Here is a 21,631-nt window from a genome sequence, read left to right on the forward strand (position 1 = left end):
CGACGGGCGAGTAAGACCGTGGTTTTAAATACCGACGAACTTGGCTCGCGGCTCGTTGGTACTGATCGATTAGCAAGCAAAACAGTCGCAAACATGTCTTGTTCCGAGTCTGAAGCCTTGTGTTATCTCGCCATGGGATAAATAAATTTTATGTTTTTTTTGTTTTTTTTTTATTATTTTAATTTTTAATGATTTTTTTTCTTAATATCGGTTATATCCGAGTTTGGTTCATATTTTTTTGCAATATCCACGAGTTTATTAAATGCTGCAAGCCTATTTGCTTTGTTTTTATACTCGCTTGATTTAGTTTGCCATAAACAGGGACAGTCTTGAAAGGCATTTATAAATTGTATTATAAAATCGTGGCTGCAAGTACGTAGATCCATTATTGTGACACGGACTGAGCACGCACAGCTCTTCTGGCGCACATACGTCCTCTAGCGCTGTCGCCGAAAAGTGACGGCTCGGCTCGCCGGCCGTGATCGACACGCGGTTTTAAATGGCGAGCCGAGTAAAAAATATAACACGACGACGAGCCGCGAGCCAGGCTCGGCGGTATTTAAAACCGTGGTTTTGCAATGATACACCGGCGAGCTTTACCGACGAGCCATAAAACCGCGGTCTTACTCGTCCGTCGATCAGGCCCTTAAAAGGTTGTAGAGCCACAGTATTTAATTAAATACAAAATTATGAGGTAACTAGTTTTAATTTATTCTTCTAAGGGTCGATTCTACCAAACAAGAGTAAATCTTAATCTTAGAATAAATCGTCAGTTAATCGAGAGTAAATCAATTTTACGTTTTACCAACTACAAATTCTAAGAATAGTGGACTTATTCGGGAATTGCTACTATACCGCCGTTTCGCACGGAATAACAGCTATTCCTAGAATAATTTAATGGCGTCAGTCAGTCCAATCAGCTGATATGTATTCTGTGTTTTAATTTCAAGTCAACGCAACGCACTAAATTAATAGTCTAGCATTGTATAATGAAACGTTTAAACAATTTATTATTTATTTATTTGTTTTTAGATTTTTTATTTTCTATAATATTAGAATGAAATTCAACTGGGCTCAACAGAAGTTCCTTTTTAGACGAAAGCCTCAAACAAACAAGAAATAAAAACTTTTTGTTGTCGTTTGACACCTGTTAAAAGCTACTTTTTCACACTATAATACGGCAAAATCGAGTTGACGTGATGTATGCTGTTACACTGTCCCGTTGTAGAACAACATTTATTTGCCGAGTTTTATTTTCGTTCACCATTCTCTTGCTATTCGCGTATTGTTATTCCTAACACAATTATACTATCGATTACGTGGACAAACGACTATGGATTTACTCGAGATTCAAATCATGGAATAGATTATTCTTGGTATAGTTACTCGTGTATAAATACACAAATGTAAATTAGCCTTAATTAAGCGGTACTAATAAAATCATATTTAACAAATTAATCATAAGTTTAAGAATTCCGCCTATTTTACACACACAGATTTTTGGGTCTAAGGATTTCCGGTTTACTCACGATGTTTGAACTGATAAGTGTTTGTGGTGATGGAGACACATATTGCACATCTATTCTCACCACATCAGGGTTGAGAATAGCTAAATTAACTCATAACCAAAGATAGAAGGGGGAATTTTTAATATCCATTTCATTTAATGGCTTATAAATGTTAACGTAAAATTGTAAATACCGTTAGATTGTAATCTATCTCGCGAGATTATAAACTGTCGAAAGATTGTGAACCTCATCGTACTCCTTACAATTTAACGTAACGTACTACTATAAAGCCGACCAATCAGGGACAAGCTTCGGACAGTTGACAATTTTAATATTGTAATTTGACGGTTTCACTTCGATAGATTACAATCTACCGAATAATACTACATTAAATTGTAAGCAGTTCGTTGAGGTTCACAATCTTTCGACAGTTTACAATCTCGCCAGATAGATTACAATCTAACGGTGTTTACAATTTTACGGTGACATAAACAAAAACGAAATTGTTAATTATCCAATAGCAAATCTCTATATATATAAAATTCTCGTGTCACAATGTTCGTTCCCATTCTCCTCCGAAACGGCTCGACTGATTCTTATGAAATTGTTTATGCATATTCAGTAAGTCTGAGAATCGGCTACTATCTATATTTCAAACCACTAAGTGACAAGGGATGTCCAGTGTCCACCCAAATAAAATACATATTTTATTTTTTAGAATTTTCTTTTTGTTTTTATTGTTTTATGATACAGCATACAAATATACATATAACCCCTAATTTTCACCCCTCTAAGATCAACCCCTATTTTTTAATAATGTAGATACTTATTTTGATTGAACTAAAAATGTTTCCTAGAAATAATATACATGGCAAAACGACGTTTGCCGGGTCAGCTAGTAATCTTATAGAAAATAACAAACGAACTACGTTATGCGCATTTTTTGTTTTACCTACCTTGAAATAAAGATGAAGAGCAAACAAAAGCCTACAATTGAAACTTTAAATATTCATCGCCTAATATTAGTAAAAACTGAGTAGGTGCCTCTATCTAATCATGTTTTTGCTTATCAGAGAAAAACTATTTCCCAAAATCAAATTATAATTTAATTAATATCTAATCAGATCGGACGGTGAAGGTAACTTGAGCCGGCCAAGTAGTTGGGAGATCAGAAGGTCGGCTTAGGTACTGCTGGATCGACAGAGTGGAGGACCTGCAGCAGAAAGCCAGCAATTGGCGGAAGGTGGCACAGGGTAAGCGCTGGAAGTTTCTCATTTCGCAGGCCAATACTGTTTTTGGGTAGCAAAGTTTTTGTGTTTATGCAATAATAATGCATTGATTTGAAAACTATGCAGCTCCTTAGAAACATTTTGTAAAACAAAAAAAAACGGTTTTCTGTAAAGTAGGTTTACTGACGATAGTTGAACGTGACAACGTCATAAAAAAATATTGATGGGATGGTTGCATTTTTAAAAAAAAATTAAATTTTATTTGTTTCATAGATATTTTGTATGGATTTAGAGGAGGTAAATGGTAATCACAATTGAATTGATCAAGTTACATTTATTTGTACGCATAAATATAATTATGTCAATTTTAAATGGAACGCCTCAGAGCTAGGTAACGCCTCAGAGAGAGGTAACGCCGCATGAGTCATGTTTTTTCGTGCGTGCAGCCGGCTCCATCGAATTATAAGACGTTGTCACGTCAAAAAATGGCGATTAAAAAGAGTGGCGGAGAGTTTATTGCCAGTTCTTCTCTACCGTTCTACGCCCTAGATTTGAGAACTGGCAGTAAATGTAAAATTAGAAGCATTGATATATGTACTGACGAGTCATAAGTGTAAATTATGTTACCTATATGATTAAATGATTTTTTACTTTTTACTTTACTTTATGCTGTTACAAAAGTAAGTTTAGATAAAAATCTAATTTACAATGCAATATCAACAATCACATACAAGTCAAACTTATAACTGAAGTCGGATGAAAAAAATTTTTCTACCTAATCTGCAAATGGACATACTAATCAGCATTTAATATTAAGTAAATACAGTCAAAATCTGTTCTAACGACATCGAAGGGACTACTTATCGTACAACCGATAGTCTTAACAGCCGATGACGTTGTTAAGTACCTAATACAATAGAATTCAGTCGGGACCTTTGATTTTGGTCAATATAACCGGTATGTTCTAAATGATGTCATCGTAAACGGTTTAACTGTATTCTTAATTGCAATCTTTATTAAGTCGTAGAACCAAAAGGGTTGCGATTATAAATTGATGACAGCTTGCACAATTAATTTGAAATACTTTCGCGAAGCAAGTTTTTCTTGATCAGGTGTATAATGATTCTCTTTAGACGTAAATAGACGCTAATTGGATTGTAAAGGAAAAAGAATTGGACCTGTAAACTTCCTTGATGTATTCCAATAAGCAACAAACGCAAATTAATTGGATTGGATAAAGGCACTTTCATAGGATCGATATGTCTAGCTTTGTCTTTGCCCCGTTATAAAACCTATAACACTATCGTTTGTCTCTTTCTGTCAAATTGCATTTACGCCGCGTTAAAAGGAGATAGACCAATGCTTATTGAAACAGTGGAAGTGGATTTATTAAAAAAAGACATCATTTCAATAAACTTAAGGTCTGTCACTACCCAAAGCTTGCTTCAAGTCGTAAGTAATTCGCAACTGAAGTTCACCGTTATTCAGATATTTATTTATTTATTTATTTAATTATAAGTAATCTTACAGCTAACATACATAATATTACAAAACAAACACTTATACAGTACAAAAAGCCAAAACAGACTATATTTAGTTAATCAACCATAAGACTAAAGTCGATAAATTCATTTACCGTTTCCCATATAACTTAGGTAACAAAGGGTCTTATTGTAGCGGTCTTATCAGGTGAGGGGTATTAAGTTCTATTCACGGTCGCAGTGCAAATTTCTTTAACTTTATATTTGTTCTCTGCCTTTGATAGATTTATATACGGTACCAGGAGAGTGCTTAAACCGCACATAGCGGGCACGGTCGAATGTCTAAACCATAAGGGCATCAAATCTTTGAAAGGAGACTGTGAGGATGTATCAATACGTCCTAGGCCGATGGTGGCAATTGCAAGTGGTTCTAGCAATTCAACAATGTAAGAAGATTTATTCCGAGATTTTCACCGCATAAATCGGCCGTAGCGTGGGTTTTTATCGATCAAATAACTAGCCATTTACAGTTGTTCTAAACGATGTCGTCATAAACGGATTCACTGTATATACAAAAATACACACACAAACTAGTAAAACTAATGGATTCAGCGTTGTTCGATAAATTAAATCCAACAAAGGAATTTATCAATTCGTAGTAGGCGCCCCTAATCACACCTGCAAAAAGGCTTTATTTCTTAGTAATCTTGCTAAAGTTGTATTTAAAAACAATACAAGAATTATCGCTTAATTAGCATTATCGTGTACGGGCCAGCATGCTAATTTGATGTCATTTATTCGAGTTGTCGCGTGATCATAGTCACTTTCCCCGGCGCAAGGTTTCTGTTTCAAAGGCATTAGATCTCTCTCTTGGTATGTTCGAGGATGCGTTACGAACTTTCTAGACTTTGTAAGCTCATATAACCTTTGCAATAAGTCATACCCTCACTACCGCAATATATACTTTGTTTAGTATAAATTACACACCTACATCCGTTGTTGAGTCTATGTCCAAACATTTTAAAGGCTTATATAGTTAAAAGTAAAAGTGTCCAAAGTTATTATAATTCATACAAAAATTTGTGCTACCACCAAAACCAAATAATCTTGGCCTCAGAGTATCTGTTTTTTATGATTTTTCTAATAGGAAAGCACCTGACCAGTCTTCTGTTTCCGACATACGCCGTCGTGTTTTTGAGACTAAGATGGCGGTTTCCTCGATATGTTTTCCTTCACAGTACGAGAGCTGAAAGCACGTAGACAGAAAAGTACGGCTACCAACCGGGTTCTCTTATAAAGAGTGTCCATTGTTGGACGATCGGGGTTCGAACCTACGACCTTAGGGGTGAGAGTCACATGCTCAAGCCCAAGCTGTGTGTTGTGCTATTATTATATTCATGGAAAACTCATTGCAAATAAATAATATCAGTCACGCTGACCACGATGGCTAAAAAGAAGAATCGTTAAGTTTTAATTAGTATATTATTCAAGGATTATTTGAGGCTAATGTTTGGTTTTGTAGCCGTCATCGAATAGACGGAGAAACCCTTTAGAAATCATTTATGAACCATTTAGAAATCAATGAACCCTTCTTTATTCTTTGTAACATTCCAATAAAGAGAGATTTGGAGTAGGCCTATACTTTATGAGGTCCTTGGAGTATATCTGGCAAAAAAACAATGTATTTATGTAGCAAACCCTTAGGGTTTTTAAAGTTAAAAAGGAATAAACTCGCATTACATGAAAAAAATGATATTTTCAATGCATTCCAAGTGAGTGAATTTAGACACTTGAGTACATATCAAAATTTTCAGTCTTCACCTTGTCTCAAACAAGTTCAAGTATGAAAATCCTGGATGTCTCAGATCTTAAGAGTATGCGACAAACGGAAAAACAGTTAGGAAACATTTATGTCACAGCTACTATCGGCACGTAACAATACCACAATTTAAAAAAAATGTAATCCTTTCAAAAATTATTAAGGTATATAAAAATTGTCATAAATAAATCATAGAACAAATATACACAAGTCAACTCGAGTTATAATAACTGCATAACCCGTGAAATATAACATTTGAAAAAAAAACAACTTTAAACCAGGTCAGTATGCAAATTAGCGATGTTTTGAGTGCTTTACAGTCGTGGTCCGCGAGAGACTCGTAAATAATAATTTTAACTGTATAAGTACTAGTGTAGTAACACATGGCCAAACAATCGTTTTAAGCAATGTCTGGCACGTAACGAAAACGACGAGACGCAATATCTGAGCTCTTACGCAGTTGATGTTAGAAACTACAACATTAGTGCAAGTTGGATTATTCCACTCAAAGCCTGGTTATATCTGAAAACACTGCTAAAGTGGGGCAGGACACAAGTTTAAAGGAAAAATCGGTAATGGCATAGTTGCCAATTAAAATTACATAATTTGGGTAACGCTCATATTACATGACTCATAATGGATTACAGAGGAAAATGAGACTAATGCAACAGAGGTCACAGTCCATTACTAGAACAAATTGGGAACAGCCTGGGAATATTTAATTTTCTGCATCAGCAGGAAATGTACAAAGTTAACAAAAACATATTACTTTAATTATAAAGAAAAATTGTGAATATAGTAGATTAACAGAATATAAATATATCTTTGCATTTGTGTGTTTAGAATAATTTATCTAAATCATATGATATAATGTCTACTTCCCTTAATTTTCATATTTGATTTTGTTTCATATCCTAAGATATAAGATTGTTATTGTTAAGTTTGATAAGACATAGAACACAACCTTTTTTTAAACAGAAACAGAATGTCAAAATAATATTAATAAACATGCTGCTTCCTTCATTAGATACCTATATGAATAAATAGTACAATTATGTAACATATTGGCCAACTTCCAATATATAACTGAATGGAAGTCAATATTAATGTAAAAGTATAGTCCCAGATATATAATCACAGCTATATTGTATATTTTATTTACAAAATATACTTACTATATTTAATATAATCCTATATTATGTTATTAATATGATAGTTGTGTTTACTTTTGTTGGCTTTTCACAAATAAAAAAAGTGGCGCTACAACCTTTTAGGTCTGGAACTCAGATTTCTGTATCTGACAAATACTTAATCAAAACCTAAGCGAACCAATAAACATGACATAAACCAATAACTATCAATTAATCACTCAAACCATTCTAAAAATAAAGCTGTTGTGAATCCTGTCATTTCAGTCCACATGAGTCATGAGATTAAGTTATAATGGTGACCTCATCTGTATACAATATCCTTGTATCTTAAAACCTAATGGACTTATACATAATGCAACAGATACACAAAACAACAGCAAGTGACCTAAATAACGCGCATTATACGTGCAGTAATAATATACTTTCAAACAGCACGACTGCCATGCAAAACATGTACTCAGCACTGCCGTTCCTAATTTCCTAACTGTTTCGAGATAAATGAACGCCAACAAAAATCCCTGACATTGCCAACTCTACAAAATATGAATATCAATATCACAGTGCAGCAAGTAGATAATACTGAACAAACCATAAAACACGTGTAAAAATATTTTACCTTAATGATGAGTTCAATCTCTGGAACGTCTCCGTTCGCTGTGCCATTTTCTGCAATTTCATCCGACATCGTTTATCCAGAAATACACACGAATTTGTTAATAAATATTAAATTCACAGGAACACACAAACGTCACTCTTGCACGATACGGAATAACTGACTCACTTCAGTCACAGAAATGTAACGACGTCGAATTTTGAAACTTTAGTTGTTGCTAACTTCATTACAACTAGTTGTAATTAAAACCATAACAGTATTAGGTATTAGAGTTTAGACTACTACCTGTAGTTTTAGAGTCAAATGTAAGAAAATCTACGATATTTTTTGCTTTAATTTCAGTCCAATACTTATTATATATTATATAATTTGCTACTATTGACATGAAATAACTGTAAGCCGCTGTATGTGGCACAGACTAAGCAGAATGTGTTGAGACTGTCTTTAATTATCAGTTATTGTAAAATATTGTCAGTTGTCATTTATGAGTGATCCGAAAAACTCAAATGTCAGGTGCTATTTGCGAAATTTGTGAACACTTGTTTGTAATTTGTATTTGCGTAAGTACGCACTATATACATTAAATAGTTTCTTATTTCGATGATTATTACAAATAAGGACTTTGGATTGTCAATTTAGCACTTTGTCAAATCAATAAAATAAAACTATCAAAATGAGTGCTAGTGAAACAACAAAAGAAATGACGTTCGCGGAGAAGCAAGCAGAACGATTAAAGAGACTTCGCTCTTTACACACTGCAAGAAATGAAGCACGGTCGCATAATCACCAAGAAGTTGTAGCTGAGGAGGCTAGAAACAAGTTACCAGCTAATTACGACGCCAAACGACGACAAGCTGAATGGATCATGGAAGATCAAAAGAAACGTGAGGAATCAGCTAAAGAGGGTAAAGACTATGACAGAGTTAAATTACTGAATATATCTGCAGTAGAAGCAGAGAGGTTGGAACGCAAAAAGAAGAAAAAGAACCCTGATCAAGGCTTTTCTACTTATGAACAGGCAACAGTAAGACAGTATAACAGACTTGTCAAAAATATGCCAACTGCAGATATGGAACTTTATGAACAACAGAAACAAAAATATGGTGATGCTTTCTATGGAGGTCCAAATGTTATTATTCATGGAATGCATAAAGATAGAAGAGAAGCAGTTGATAAAATGGTAGATGATTTGGAAGGGCAAATTGCGAAGAGAGCTAAATATTCCAGGAGACGGACTCATAATGATGATGCAGATATTGACTACATCAATGAAAGAAATGCCAAGTTTAATAAGAAATTGGAGAGATTTTATGGAGAGCACACTGCAGAAATCAAACAAAACTTGGAAAGAGGCACAGCCATTTAATTATATTGTGATAAAATAATAAAAATCCAGGAGAACTTTGATGTGTTTTGGGTCTTGGCCTGCATTCTGCATATTATTCATAGATTGCTCCTAATAGGCAGGTGATTAGCCTTCTGTGTAGAAGTGTGTAATGAATTGTTTATAGAAGTTCACAAAATCAATAATAATTATTGAAGTACCTTATATTTTTTACCTTGTGTACAGTTTCCTAAATTTATAGTTCTGTAACGATCAATTATCTATGATGATTATAAAAGTTTGTAATACATTTATATTTAACTACTTGACAATGAGAGCTGCCTCTGTTGCTTAGTTGCCATGCATTTGGGTGAATCGATTGATTTTTCCTTGCATTCCATTTTCAAGTAAAAAAATGTTTTAGTTTGAGTTGAGTGTTAAACATTGGTTCTCATGCTTGGTTTCGGAGTTCAGATTTAGAGCTAAGTGATACTTCCTTATGTCAAAAACATTGTATTTTGACTGTTGTCATAATACAGTAGTCAGTTCTCTGCGCTAAGTCCTGACTCAGGAATCATCTGGTCTTAAAGAGCTTTTTACGAAAGCCTTATTTTTTACTCAAATAATCTTGTTTGTGTATAAATTATATCTTAAATAAAAAAAAATCTTGTAACAAGTTTTATTTGATACGCATGGTAAATACATAACCAAGTCAATAGATATATAATCCCTATTCTGTATAAGCAATAGGTATTGAAGTCAAGGTGTGTAAAGACATGTAGTATTTAATGATAACACAAAAATAAACTACTGTATCATAAAAAATTGTATTATTATGATTAGAAGGTAATTTTTATACTTTACTCCATGTATGGAACTAATATTAAAATTACCAGGTAAGGATAAAAAACAAGATTGGAGGCTAAGGTAAAATATTTAAAATCTTTTATTGATAAATTAATGCATTTAAAGAAAAGATTCTTGTAAAAGAAAAAATTGTTCTTAATCACACTTTGACTTCTGAAAAATGTGCAAGTTTTCATTTACATAAAACTTCAAATATTGGGGAGCTGTTGATAATATAAGCTTTTATAGTATCATACCATCAATGCCAGGTTTATTAGATTTATTTTTACATAATGTGTAGTAGTAAGATATTAAATAAATACTTATTATAATATGTCTCTTAATTAATGTACTTTTTTAATGTGAAATAATAATTTTTATCAAATATCTCTGTTCATATTTTTTGTTGTAGTTAGCAAAATCTCAAAGTTATTTACGTATATTACTGTCTCGATTCCTACTATATAGACTATAGTGCTATAATTCTATATGGTCCTGACTGAGGTATTATCATTTCATTGTTATTTTCCCTTGACTATAGGTAAGCTTTGAACAACTCACTTGTGAGTTGGGACTTGTTATAAGTTATAACTAGCGTTGCCACACGTCTCGTATTTCCCAGGACAGCTTGTATTTTAGACTAAGTTTAAAATATCCCGGCTGGACTGACTGTGTATTAAATCTTTAAATTGAATAATGCGTGAATAACTCCTGACGCCAACGAATCACTAAAAACGATTTTCTACTGTTCTACAATAATTTTACTGTTCTACAGGCTGTTGTCACGATATAACTTTTCAGAAAATAATATTTCCTCCAAGGTACTCTTTTTAAACTTTAAATCTGAATTAAAGAAGCTATTGCTTTTATGAAGAATTCCAAATAACCAGAAAATGCCTGAATATTGTAATTTAGTCTTTTATTTGTCCCGGGTAAAGAACTAAATTCGTATTTTATTGACTATAGACTGAAAAAAAATTGGCAACCCTAGCTATAACAAGCAAAACTTAGAAAGTAAAAGACAGAAGAATACCATCATATGCATAGTAAAGCCTAAAAATGCTATTGAAAATTACACCTTTTTCACATGACATAAGCATTCGCATTTAATATCGATTGATGTAGGTAGCATGCGAGTGAATAGAAATCTCGTTATTATTTAAAATGTCGTTGCTCAACAACAACAATAGGAGAGCAACTGGCGGCCTTATCGTAATAAGTCAGACAAAATACCTAATTGACTGAGAAAGTCTGAATCTAATTTGCTTTGTTTGTTTATCTTTAAATTATTTTGATTTCCATGTAGGTTCCTATAGTCTATACAATAGTTTTAGTTTATTCTATGAACCTTTTTCTACCTACAGTTCTCCAATAATTTGATTCAGAATACTTGCACATTTTAATACTTATTCGAAGCAAAATAACATCTCGTACATGATACTTATTAATATTTATATACAATAGATGAGCACAAAATTTAATACATACAAATGCTTTTTACTTACATTAAGTTTTTGATTTAAGAGAATTTCGTTGCAAATAAAAAATTGCACCTTTTGTAAATTCGGAAATAGACTAGAAATCACAGTATTTGTATACTCCAAGCTATTACACGTTGGAACAATTGGTTAAACGTGTTTACAGAAATTAAGACAATAATTGTTGAAAACCAAACGGCTAGATTAATATTTGACTATATTTGCTATGTTTAAACTATTTTCATATCCGTCCTTGACATTTTTAGCAGTCAGATAATAAAAATGTCTAGTGATTACAGGTACCGGCAAACATCTTGAACATTAAACAAGGGAGTGGGAGTAAATTTGCGCAGCGCGGGACGCAAACGTCAACTGATTTACCAATCACGCGATCGACACGTCACTCTCCCGCCGCCCCCTTCCCAGTGATACCTAAAAATCGCTTCTGCGCAGGCAAGATTTTGTTCAAGGTGTTTGCCGGTATCTGTACAATGAATTAGTTATCGGGGGGGAAGTACCGAGCTAGGCTATAAACGATAAATTTAAATTTTATTCTTTACTATAGATAACTGATCACGGGATTTCTATATTGCACCTAAAACCCACAAAATATTCGATTATTATAAAAGGTAATTGTTAAATATTTTAACTGTTCAGTTTCGATATGTGAAATTTTACAATATGAAGAAATACAAATAATTTTTAACAGTTGTAAGTTTTATTTTGTAGTTCATGTTCGGTTGTATGAAAGCGAATTTATGAAAGTATAGTCCAGAATCGTAAATAAGGTTCGTGATTTGCTTAAATATTTTTGATTATTTTTCCGACCCAAATATCGGCCAATAGAATTGCACCATTCGACGTCACGTGGTACAACCTACATGGTATTATACTGAAAATTTTTTGTGAAAATTTTCTCTGGTCGTTGCTTCAAGAAAAGTATTAAGTAGTTGTTTTATTCATTATGAAATTTTTATTTGTTAACTGTACATTTCGTCTCATGGTGCAATTCTATTGGCCGACATTTGGGTCGGAAAAATAATCCCCCGAATACCACACGAGCTTCAGAATTATCGGCCATTTCCTATTATAAGTGATTATTAAATCGAGATACTTCATTTGGCAGGCACTATTTTGGCTTTAGATTGAATCAAACTCATTTTATCATCTGCTAATGTTATTACATCTAGTAACATTGGATGATAAACCATAAGCAATCACATAATTGCAACTCAGTAAAGCTACCACGTAACTTTCAATAGGGTATTTAGTTTTTGTGCCATATAACCCCAATGTTGCTAAAAAAAATTATTAGAAAATTCCAAAGTCAGCCAAATCTCATTTTAGAGTTAATGGAATCGCTATTGAATACTACTACGTGCTACGTGGTAGACTTGCTGAGAGCTGTCAAAAACAAAACTCCACAATACAAGTCTTCTAAATTAGGATATTATTTTGCGGCAGTCATCACCCATTTTCGCAATATTTAACTGCAATATTTGGAAAAGGCTTCATACAAAATCATTTTATGACAGTACCCTATTAACGTTAAACGTATTTGTATAATATTTTAATTAGCTTCGTCATGTAAAATTTTTCACAAATTTCCTAATTGCTTTAACGTTGGTACGTCACGCCGCAAAGGACTTTGTATCAAGCTATTTCCGTTTCAAATTGCTGGATCACGTTTTCGTTAAGGTAAATTTGTCTAGGGTCCGGATTTTGACCCAAGAAACCATCTTTGACAACTTGCAACAGACCAAAGCTACAACAAATCAAATCTAAAGCATTAACAGCCTTACAATGTAGTGTAGGGGTATACAATTTTTATTTTTACAGCTTACAGTATGTATAATATAAACTTAGCTGTACGTTACATTGTATGTTAACAATTTCAGTAAGAGCGGTAAATTTTAATTTCCTAAAAATATGTATTTCTTTACAATTCAAATACTTCTTTAAACATCTTGCTTTTATCTGGTGATGTAGAAATATTGATTAATCTACCGATAACACATGATAATATACTTATGACTATTTAAAGTACTTTCCTATCCACCCTAAGTGCAGTAAATGGTAATAACATAGTTATTCGCATTTGGCATAGCACTCACTGAGAATAGGAAAGAATTTATGCACTAAAAATGCAAACCCTATAAAATAAAAATTTGGAATGTGCAAATTTATTTTTACCAAATGCGAATATCACAGATCGTTACTGCACTTAAGATAGATTTAAACTTAAATTAATTCGTAGCTTTCATCTCATAAAACCCACGACCGCACAATTTCTGAAAAGCGAAAAATTTTGAAATGTATTGTATTGCCAATTAGGGCGGGCGTTTGAGAGAGTCACAGAAAAAGACAATAGACTGAGCATTGTTTCAAATCTCGGATTTTATAGACAAGCAACTCATCGGGCATTTGGGGAAATGGGTGAGCTAGTTTATTAAATTTGTCACTCAACCTTGGGCTTCAGACAAAATCACTTTACGACAGGCGTGATTCCCAACGCCAAACCAATTTGTACATGAGTGACATTGTCTTACGCTTCGTCACGTGACCACTGACCACACATGCATTATTGTCGGATACAACTATCGTAGTGATTTTGTCTCAGGCTGCTAAGCATTAATGAACAATGGACATAGTGGATAGCCAATTGTGTGCAAAACGACGGCAATATATATCTGTTCCATGGTCTATAAATGCGAGGTACATATGTTTTATCTTTCTCAGCCATTTTCTTGTCTTCTTTAGCAAGGCACGTATTACATCGTTTATTTTTAACTTATAATATTGATATACTTACTTCGTCGTCCCGGCATCAAGCGAACGGTGATCCCATCGGGAGATCGAACTGCATAAAGATAAGTAAATTTAATAGATTGCAATTGTATTTAAAACTCACACAGCATTCCAAATACAACATAATGTTAGGCTAAAAATTAGTCACTTACCTCATAAATTAAAAAAAAAAACGCACAACACTCTTTTAAGGGGTTAAATAAAGGAATTTATTAAAGGCATCTCGCATTACAAAAACATGAACTGAGGCTTAGTATGGACCGTGGTTTTTTGTACAAAAGTTCACAGTACACATTTAAATAAAATACATCAATAAATTTAAGAAAAAACATTTAATTATCTAATATACATAAAAATTTTATGATCACAATAATTCAAGTTAAATTAGTACCTAAATCTCAAATGAACAATAATTTACAACTTATGCCAACATAACAATGTATTTGATAATGATAAATATTTAATACTCCACCTAATTATAAATGTTTTCATAAAAAGGGATTAAAACAGTCTAAAATAAATCCAGTTCAAAAAGAAATCTATGTTAAGGCACAATCTTATAATACCTGACTTAACTTGACCTAGAAGTCGAGTTCATGGCCAAATCAGCCCTGGACTTTTTAGTAGAAGATTTGTATATGGAATAGTCAGTTATAAAATAGGTGCCACTAAATTCTCTCATAGTATTTTGAATATAGAACTGGCCTTAAGGCTTATTTCATGGAATAGAGGTGTTTACCAACACCAATATACTTTTACAACTAAATAATTGTTTACCTAGAGATCTTTATAACATAATGATATAGATTAAAAACAATTACAGCGTAACTAACTCATCACATATTAATACTGTGATGGTTTTCTCGTAAGCCCTGTCAAGTCCTCTTATAATCGAAATATACAAAACATTAAATAAGGCACATGTCTATAATATATATTTAAAAAATGTGTTGTGATAATATTCACAGTATAATTTCCTATCATTTCTTTAATTCTTAAACTTCATATAATATGGTTGATAATGTTCTTGATATTCCATAAACAACCAATTAATTTGTCAACTGAATAAAGCTGTGATTGTGGTTTTATTAAATCCCGTTAACCATACAGACTATACTGTCTTAACATAACAGATTAAAATCTCCTACAATACGGCAAATGTTAAATGCTAAATAATTTCAAACATCAACTTCATAAAATATTATGCTATATGCGAACTTTTACTTCTTAATTATGCATGATAATTTACATAGACACTTCTAAAGGTATTTTATTTGCACTTACGTTTGCTTTTATATAATAAATAACATAGAAAACAGATTTTTAGCATGATATGCAGAAAAAGGAATTGACGCATTCTTTATCATATGTCATTTAGATCAAACAAATAGTTTCTTTGATTTTTTCTAACAACGGAATCAACCTAGTATTAAAAGTGTTCTATGGTTTCAATTGTTTTCCTCATTTTTTTAAATAAATAATTGTTAAAGATTTGCATAAATAAATAACAAGTTGATGCATTACCAAGACAGCTTCAAAACTTTAAATGTCAAACAGTTTCAAAATTTTAAATATGGGTTACTAATTTACTGAATCACAGTAAATATCCTGATCAATCTATTTTCTTTGTTAATGATAATTTATTAGTGTAAAATTGTGCACAATATGAGCAATTGATAAATTTTGAGCAAAATTTGTAACCAATAGTGTAAATAATGACTTTTTGGCAAGGCGCTAGTAGTCTTCTTTTGAGATCCCAAATGGCTTGACCAGACGATGTGATGTAATGAATACAATATACTTAATCCTATTTTGTTTAAATTAAAAATAATATAGAGCAAGCTTTACGCTCATCAAAATGTTTACTTCAATACAACTTAATTAGAATTGACCAAAATTCTTCTTAAGAATATAATTTTTTGAATAATTATTGTAAGTAATGGTTTAGGCCAAATATCTGTATTTATCCATCACACTTCATTCATACTTATTTTATTAGCCTGATTATGATTGTATAAACTTTTGTAACTAGCTCTATATTATTATTGAATAAATTTAAGTACACAACTCCAATTAGATTACTAAGAAATCTTAAAATCAGTCCGGTAACTAATTGGAAGGTATAATGTTAATGGAACACTCATGCACTAAGGTACAATCCGTCATGCATAGGTTAACTGGCAACACTTAATAGCCTCACTTAACACAACACTCAAATTGTTACTTCATCTCGCTCCAAAACGTTCCGTTACAACTGTTATAATAACAGTCAGTAGCAGTTTTGCAGAACTGTTATTTGAATAATAGCAGTGTTCTGTTTGAACTACACTTGCTATATATTGATGTTCCTAATAATTTGTCCATAGATAGTCTGATTAAATGCACTTTATTTATATTCAGTACTTACATCAGTGCCTAACACTAGGTATAGTCACTGATAAAGCGTGTCACAAGTTATAGCAAGTATCAAAAATTCTTACACATTCACAGCATACCCACTTGCTATATTAGGCAGGGAGCCTGTGTCACTGGACAGATTAGCCCCTCGTCTGTTCCTATCACGGAAAGACCCAAAGCCAGAGTCATGTGTAGTAGCAGGGGACGTACCTACAAATATCCGGGGCATGTCACACTCCTCACACTTGTCTAAGAGTGGGTGATTCCTAAAGGTGCACATGTGGCATTGCCATGAGGCAGATGGTCTCTGCCCTGTGTATATATTACTGTAGAAGTTGTCATCTGCCTCTGGGACAGGTAACACTCGGGGAGCTGAAAGTTATAATCAATTTATTACACACACACACTTATTATAATTGTCACAACACACTGCCTCATCTCCTAATTAATGAAGACTAAATCTGTCTAATTGTACTTTTAACTAAAGTACTCTTACTTCTTTCAGTCAAATTGTGTTAATGGTGCAATTAGAGTGATTTATTTTTTATTAATGACCCACTCATTTGGTTTGCTCAGGAACTGCTCGAGCGGTCCGTGTATTGCGAATATGAATATAGTATGGAAACTGCAGATCGCCGTGCGGCGACCGTATATTGCAGTCGGTCTTGACTGCAACATGCGGTCCGTCTATGGTCCGCTTTAGTGTTTTTAAAACATGAGATATGATAAATAAACCTTCATGGCTAGTACCTGCCATAAGTACCAGAGTAAAAAGTATTATTATGGCAAAACACAGTATTACTATTTCATACATAAAATAAAAACAGTCTAACAGTTGAAATTAATAATTTTAAATATTGTAAAACATTCAGTTTAATAAATGTAGTTAACTAAGCATCAAAGAGTACTCTTTGGGCATGACTAAGACTTACCTCTAACCCCCATCTCAAGGCGCTTTGCCAAAATATCACACTCATCCCTCAATCGTTCCACATGGTCCTTGAATCTCAAAGCAGCTGATGGTGATGGTGGAGGAGCAGCTAATATCTGTGTTTCCCGATTTAATTGTGCCAATTGTCCCTTCTCTTGGGCTAATGCAGCTGCTAGTCGTGATAAACGTTCCTTCTGACGCTCAATTAGAGAACGATCTGAAACTAATTGTTAATGAATTAGCTGTAAAATATTGACTTGATAAATTACCATGCAACAGACAAAAACATTCCTATGCCTCATTATACTGAGAAATTATAGAACAGCGAGTAGAAAAAATAATAGGATAACTTTCTCAACTTTCTTTTTTTATTTAAATAAATGTTTCCGGCGCGGCAAACTTGGTGGGGGTGGGAGGTTGATTATTACACCGCTCCTCCCCCTCGCAACCCCCAATTCGTGCGACGTCATTTTAAATCGTTACCAAATATGTTTTTCCAGGTTAATAATTTCAATATGTACAAATATAATATTTTTCTCAATTTAACTTTACACAAAAAAATTATAATTAAAATAAGAAGCTGTCATTATAATTTATTACATGAAGTTATTACTTAAAACTTTATAATATTTATATGAATCTACTATACTAGCGATATCTTTAGAATTGTTTAATTTATACTATATATTATATTACTGTTAAGTCCTCTATATAAAGATAATGAAAAACAATGTAGAGAAGTTCTATAGACCTACCATGGAAAATCAAAATTAGGACATTTATTTCTTTTGCTTACCTAAATTGTTTTGTCCGATCCAAACTGATGCACATTTTAAACTTATCTCTGAATATCCCTAAATGACATACTAAAATTATATGATACTCACCTGTACCGGGTGGTTCAGGAGCAACTCTAGATGGTCTTGGTGAATCTATCCGGGTGGATTGAGGTGGAGGTGGTGCTCTACGCTTTGGGCGTGTTGTACTAGGGCTAACAGTCACTGTCACATGCCCCTCAAAGCCACTATCATCATTTCTTTCCCTGACCGGACTGGCCATATTTGATGTTGGTGTACAAACAGTTAAATTTACTGATGTTATTGCTCTAGGACTTTCATAATCTTCTAACCAAGGATCACAGTACCCACGGCTTAAGTCCATATGGCAATTAACATTGACAGACAAGTTTAGGGGATACCCACCTCTTTCTTGCCTATATGGACTACTTTTGGGCTCTTTATCAGTTTTTTGAATAGAAGGAGCAGGTGAGACTGTTCGGCATGTCTCATCTGGTTGTTTCAGGTTGTCATTAAATGCAATTTCTGGACTTGGTTTAATGAAGTTCAATGTATTTGGTCTTTGTGGTTTTTCAAGCACCGCTTTAGATTCTTCTTTATCTTTTTTAATAGTTTTTTTCTCCTTCACACGCTCCAATTTTTCATTTAAATTTGACTTTATTTTATTACTTTTTAATAATTTAAAATTGGTACTCTCAGGCTGTTCAGAATTGGTTATTTGCTCTTTAAATTCCTGATTTGTACTTTCCTGTTTTCCATTCTCGAGACTATTATTTTCATTTGACAACTCTAAGTCACTAGGTGATTCTGCGCTGTACTTAACAAAACAGTTATCAAGATTGACTATAGTAACAGGTGAGCATGTTTTAAGTACTTCATTTGTTTTTACTTCCACAACATTTTGATTTGCATCAGTATTCACTTTAACATCTTCTTCATCTAAACTACCATTAGTGCTAATTATGGCTTTTTGTGGACCTTGGCAAGTAAACAACTGGGCATTTGTTGATTTTAAAGCTTCATGCTTGATAATGGGCTGGTTTCGGCACTTTTGTGGTGGATTAATTTTAAGTCCACTGAGTTGTCGTGCTGCAGCCACTGAAGACGCATGATAGGCGTGCGTTAGGGAGGTTTTGACTTCTCTGTGCAGATGTGTTTCACAAGCTTTTTTATCATGACAGTATAGCTCGATGGTGTTGGACACAACATGATCGGGTACACCAGGAAACTTTTGTTTGAGCTCATGGAACAACTGCATAAGCGATATGTTGGTACACGCACATGGTGGAGGGCTGGTAGCGCTATCGGAGGGGGCAGACATCGCCGCCCATCCTCGCGGAAAACCACCTATCTGCCGCGAACACTCTCTTCAAAACTTCTGTGAAATTGTGCGTACTCACCTAAAAAAAACTAATAAACATTTTACAGCAGAAACGAAATTTTATTGTCTTTTAGTTCTATGACGTCACAAATCCTACAATCACTTTCTTAGTTACGTATTCACTGCACAGAACTATTGCTGTGAAGGTTCACGACTTGTTAATCTTCACTGTACACATGTGATGAAAAATAACACATAACGAGAGTAGACAAGGCTGAATTTTTATATTATCTTTTGTTATCATCATACCACAACTACTTTTTCGTCATATGTCCTGCGCTACAGTTATACGATACTTTAATTTATGTCATAATGAAATAATCTCGTTTGTCAATCCTCACTAAACAATTTTTACACTTACTCAGGTTGAAAAACGTATTAAAACCCAAAAATAAATTACGAGAATCACAAAGTTGTCACTCTGTTACTTCCATTTTGCTTTTTATGCAACAGACTACAGCAGTATAGACAACGGCTACTAATCACAGGTAATATAGAATATTACATTATTCTACTCTTCAAACTGGAAAATTAGAACTAATCGTAAACATATCATTTTAATGGAAATTTGGGCTAGTTACTGACTAGATACACGAACCTTATAACATTATTCTCATACTGATTGCTATTTATTATGAATCACTTGCTTTTGTAGAATGTTTACTTCTTATTACCTCAAGTCCTCAGTATATCTTTGAAACGCTTTTCACACGGGTTATCAGCTGACTTTGACTTAAAGGTAAACACAGCAAGTTTTTGATTGACAACTGTCAAATCAGTATATTCAATATCAATTCAAGTTGCTAATATTGTTTTATGTTTATATTTAAGTTTTTCAGTGTAGTGTGTTATAGAGAATTCATAAAGAAATACATTTCAGGATAAACGATCAAAAGACCCAACAGTATGGTTGATGACCTAAGAAAATATTTAAATCATCTGATTGAAAAGTACGTCAGGTTAAAATAATAACTTAACTACCTTTGCCTAAAAGTTGCTAAAAACATATATTTGTAGGGTGAATGGATTGCACTGTATCCTGATAACTGACCGCGAAGGTGTGCCTGTTGTTAGATCAGTTACAGAAAAAGCACCCCAATTAGCCCTGAGACCAAATTTTATATCAACTTTCGGAATGGCTACTGACCAAGCAAGTAAACTTGGCTTAGGGAGAAATAAAACTATAATATCCATGTATTCTAGTTATCAGGTATGAGTACCACCATAAATATTATAAATGTCTTTTTAACTGGAATATAGAATATAGAACACAACTGTAATTTAAGTCTCTTTCTTCTACTATGCTCAAAACTTTCATAATTAGTACCTGTCTGTGCTGCAATGGACATTTTACAACTAAAACTGCTTATATTTAATTTTCTTTTAATTGGATTTGTAGGTAATTCAAATGAATAAACTACCACTAGTAATCACATTCATTGGAAGTGACAATTGTAACACTGGACATATTTTAGCATTGGAAAGCCAAATAGAACCCTATTTACAGGATTTGGGGACTATAGTTGCAGAAGCACATAAAGATATGTAACATTAAAAGTAAGATGACAATAGTATTTAAATATGTATCTTTTTCAATCTGTGGCTTTTTTGTATCATAATCTTATTAGCATCTTAAACATAAGTTTTATCAAACAGAAGTATGCTATAATAATATTAGAATAACTAAAATAATAATTTTATATTTGTTATCCTAATACATAAGTGTAAGATTTTACTTATTAATTTTATATAAAACTTTGAATATATAAATGACCTTTTTATTGCTTAGCAACTTAAATCTTCTTAAAAAAATAATAATATTAGGTTGAAAAACAAGGATAACAGAACAAAGAAAACGTGTCTGTTAT

The 21,631-nt window shown here is 33.1% G+C and overlaps 4 protein-coding genes across 9 annotated transcripts in view; 2 read left to right on the forward strand and 2 right to left on the reverse strand.

Moving 5' to 3' along the window:
- LOC125060614 (chloride intracellular channel exc-4) overlaps positions 1-7,973 on the reverse strand; it is a 91,325-nt gene extending 83,352 nt beyond the window's left edge. The window contains exon 1 of one of the 2 annotated variants that reach the window (XM_047665569.1): positions 7,805-7,973. In XM_047665569.1, the coding sequence (XP_047521525.1) occupies positions 7,805-7,873 (69 nt within the window). In that variant the 5' untranslated portion in view covers positions 7,874-7,973. The remainder of the gene's footprint in view (positions 1-7,804) is intronic. The other variant, XM_047665570.1, reaches the window with a different exon arrangement.
- The window catches only part of LOC125060613, a 48,479-nt gene extending 28,203 nt beyond the window's left edge, over positions 1-20,276 (reverse strand). The window contains exons 1-5 of one of the 5 annotated variants that reach the window (XM_047665567.1): positions 18,473-20,214; positions 17,587-17,808; positions 16,865-17,026; positions 14,262-14,309; positions 12,551-13,740 (exon numbers count right to left, since the gene is read on the reverse strand). In XM_047665567.1, the coding sequence (XP_047521523.1) occupies positions 13,715-13,740; positions 14,262-14,309; positions 16,865-17,026; positions 17,587-17,808; positions 18,473-19,703 (1,689 nt within the window). In that variant the 5' untranslated portion in view covers positions 19,704-20,214 and the 3' untranslated portion in view covers positions 12,551-13,714. Of the gene's footprint in view, positions 1-12,550; positions 13,741-14,261; positions 14,310-14,570; positions 17,027-17,586; positions 17,809-18,472 lie in introns of those variants that run through there. The other 4 variants (XM_047665568.1, XM_047665564.1, XM_047665565.1 and 1 more) reach the window with 4 other exon arrangements.
- LOC125060615 (pre-mRNA-splicing factor Syf2) lies at positions 8,317-9,798 on the forward strand. The gene has a single exon (XM_047665571.1). The coding sequence runs from the start codon at positions 8,475-8,477 to the stop codon at positions 9,165-9,167; it is 693 nt and encodes a 230-aa protein (XP_047521527.1). The 5' UTR covers positions 8,317-8,474; the 3' UTR covers positions 9,168-9,798.
- A 255-nt stretch (positions 20,277-20,531) lies between the features above and the next one.
- Positions 20,532-21,533, forward strand: LOC125060620 (ragulator complex protein LAMTOR3 homolog). The gene is made up of 3 exons (XM_047665576.1): positions 20,532-20,713; positions 20,781-20,973; positions 21,163-21,533. Exons 1-3 carry the CDS (start codon positions 20,670-20,672, stop codon positions 21,310-21,312), a joined length of 387 nt encoding a protein of 128 aa, XP_047521532.1. The 5' UTR covers positions 20,532-20,669; the 3' UTR covers positions 21,313-21,533.
- The last annotated feature ends 98 nt before the right edge of the window (positions 21,534-21,631 follow it).

This window comes from Pieris napi, chromosome 22 (assembly GCF_905475465.1).
Source record: "Pieris napi chromosome 22, ilPieNapi1.2, whole genome shotgun sequence".
In the NCBI taxonomy this organism is placed as follows: Eukaryota; Metazoa; Arthropoda; class Insecta; order Lepidoptera; family Pieridae; genus Pieris; species Pieris napi.

Bases quoted from the DNA above. Each gene is read 5' to 3' on its own strand.
- LOC125060615 (XM_047665571.1), top strand. From the start codon at position 8,475: ATGAGTGCTAGTGAAACAACAAAAGAAATGACGTTCGCGGAGAAGCAA.
- LOC125060620 (XM_047665576.1), top strand. From the start codon at position 20,670: ATGGTTGATGACCTAAGAAAATATTTAAATCATCTGATTGAAAA. The intron at 20,714-20,780 runs GTACGTCAGGTT...ATATATTTGTAG, and splicing joins TTAAATCATCTGATTGAAAA to GGTGAATGGATTGCACTGTA. The intron at 20,974-21,162 runs GTATGAGTACCA...TTGGATTTGTAG, and splicing joins CCATGTATTCTAGTTATCAG to GTAATTCAAATGAATAAACT.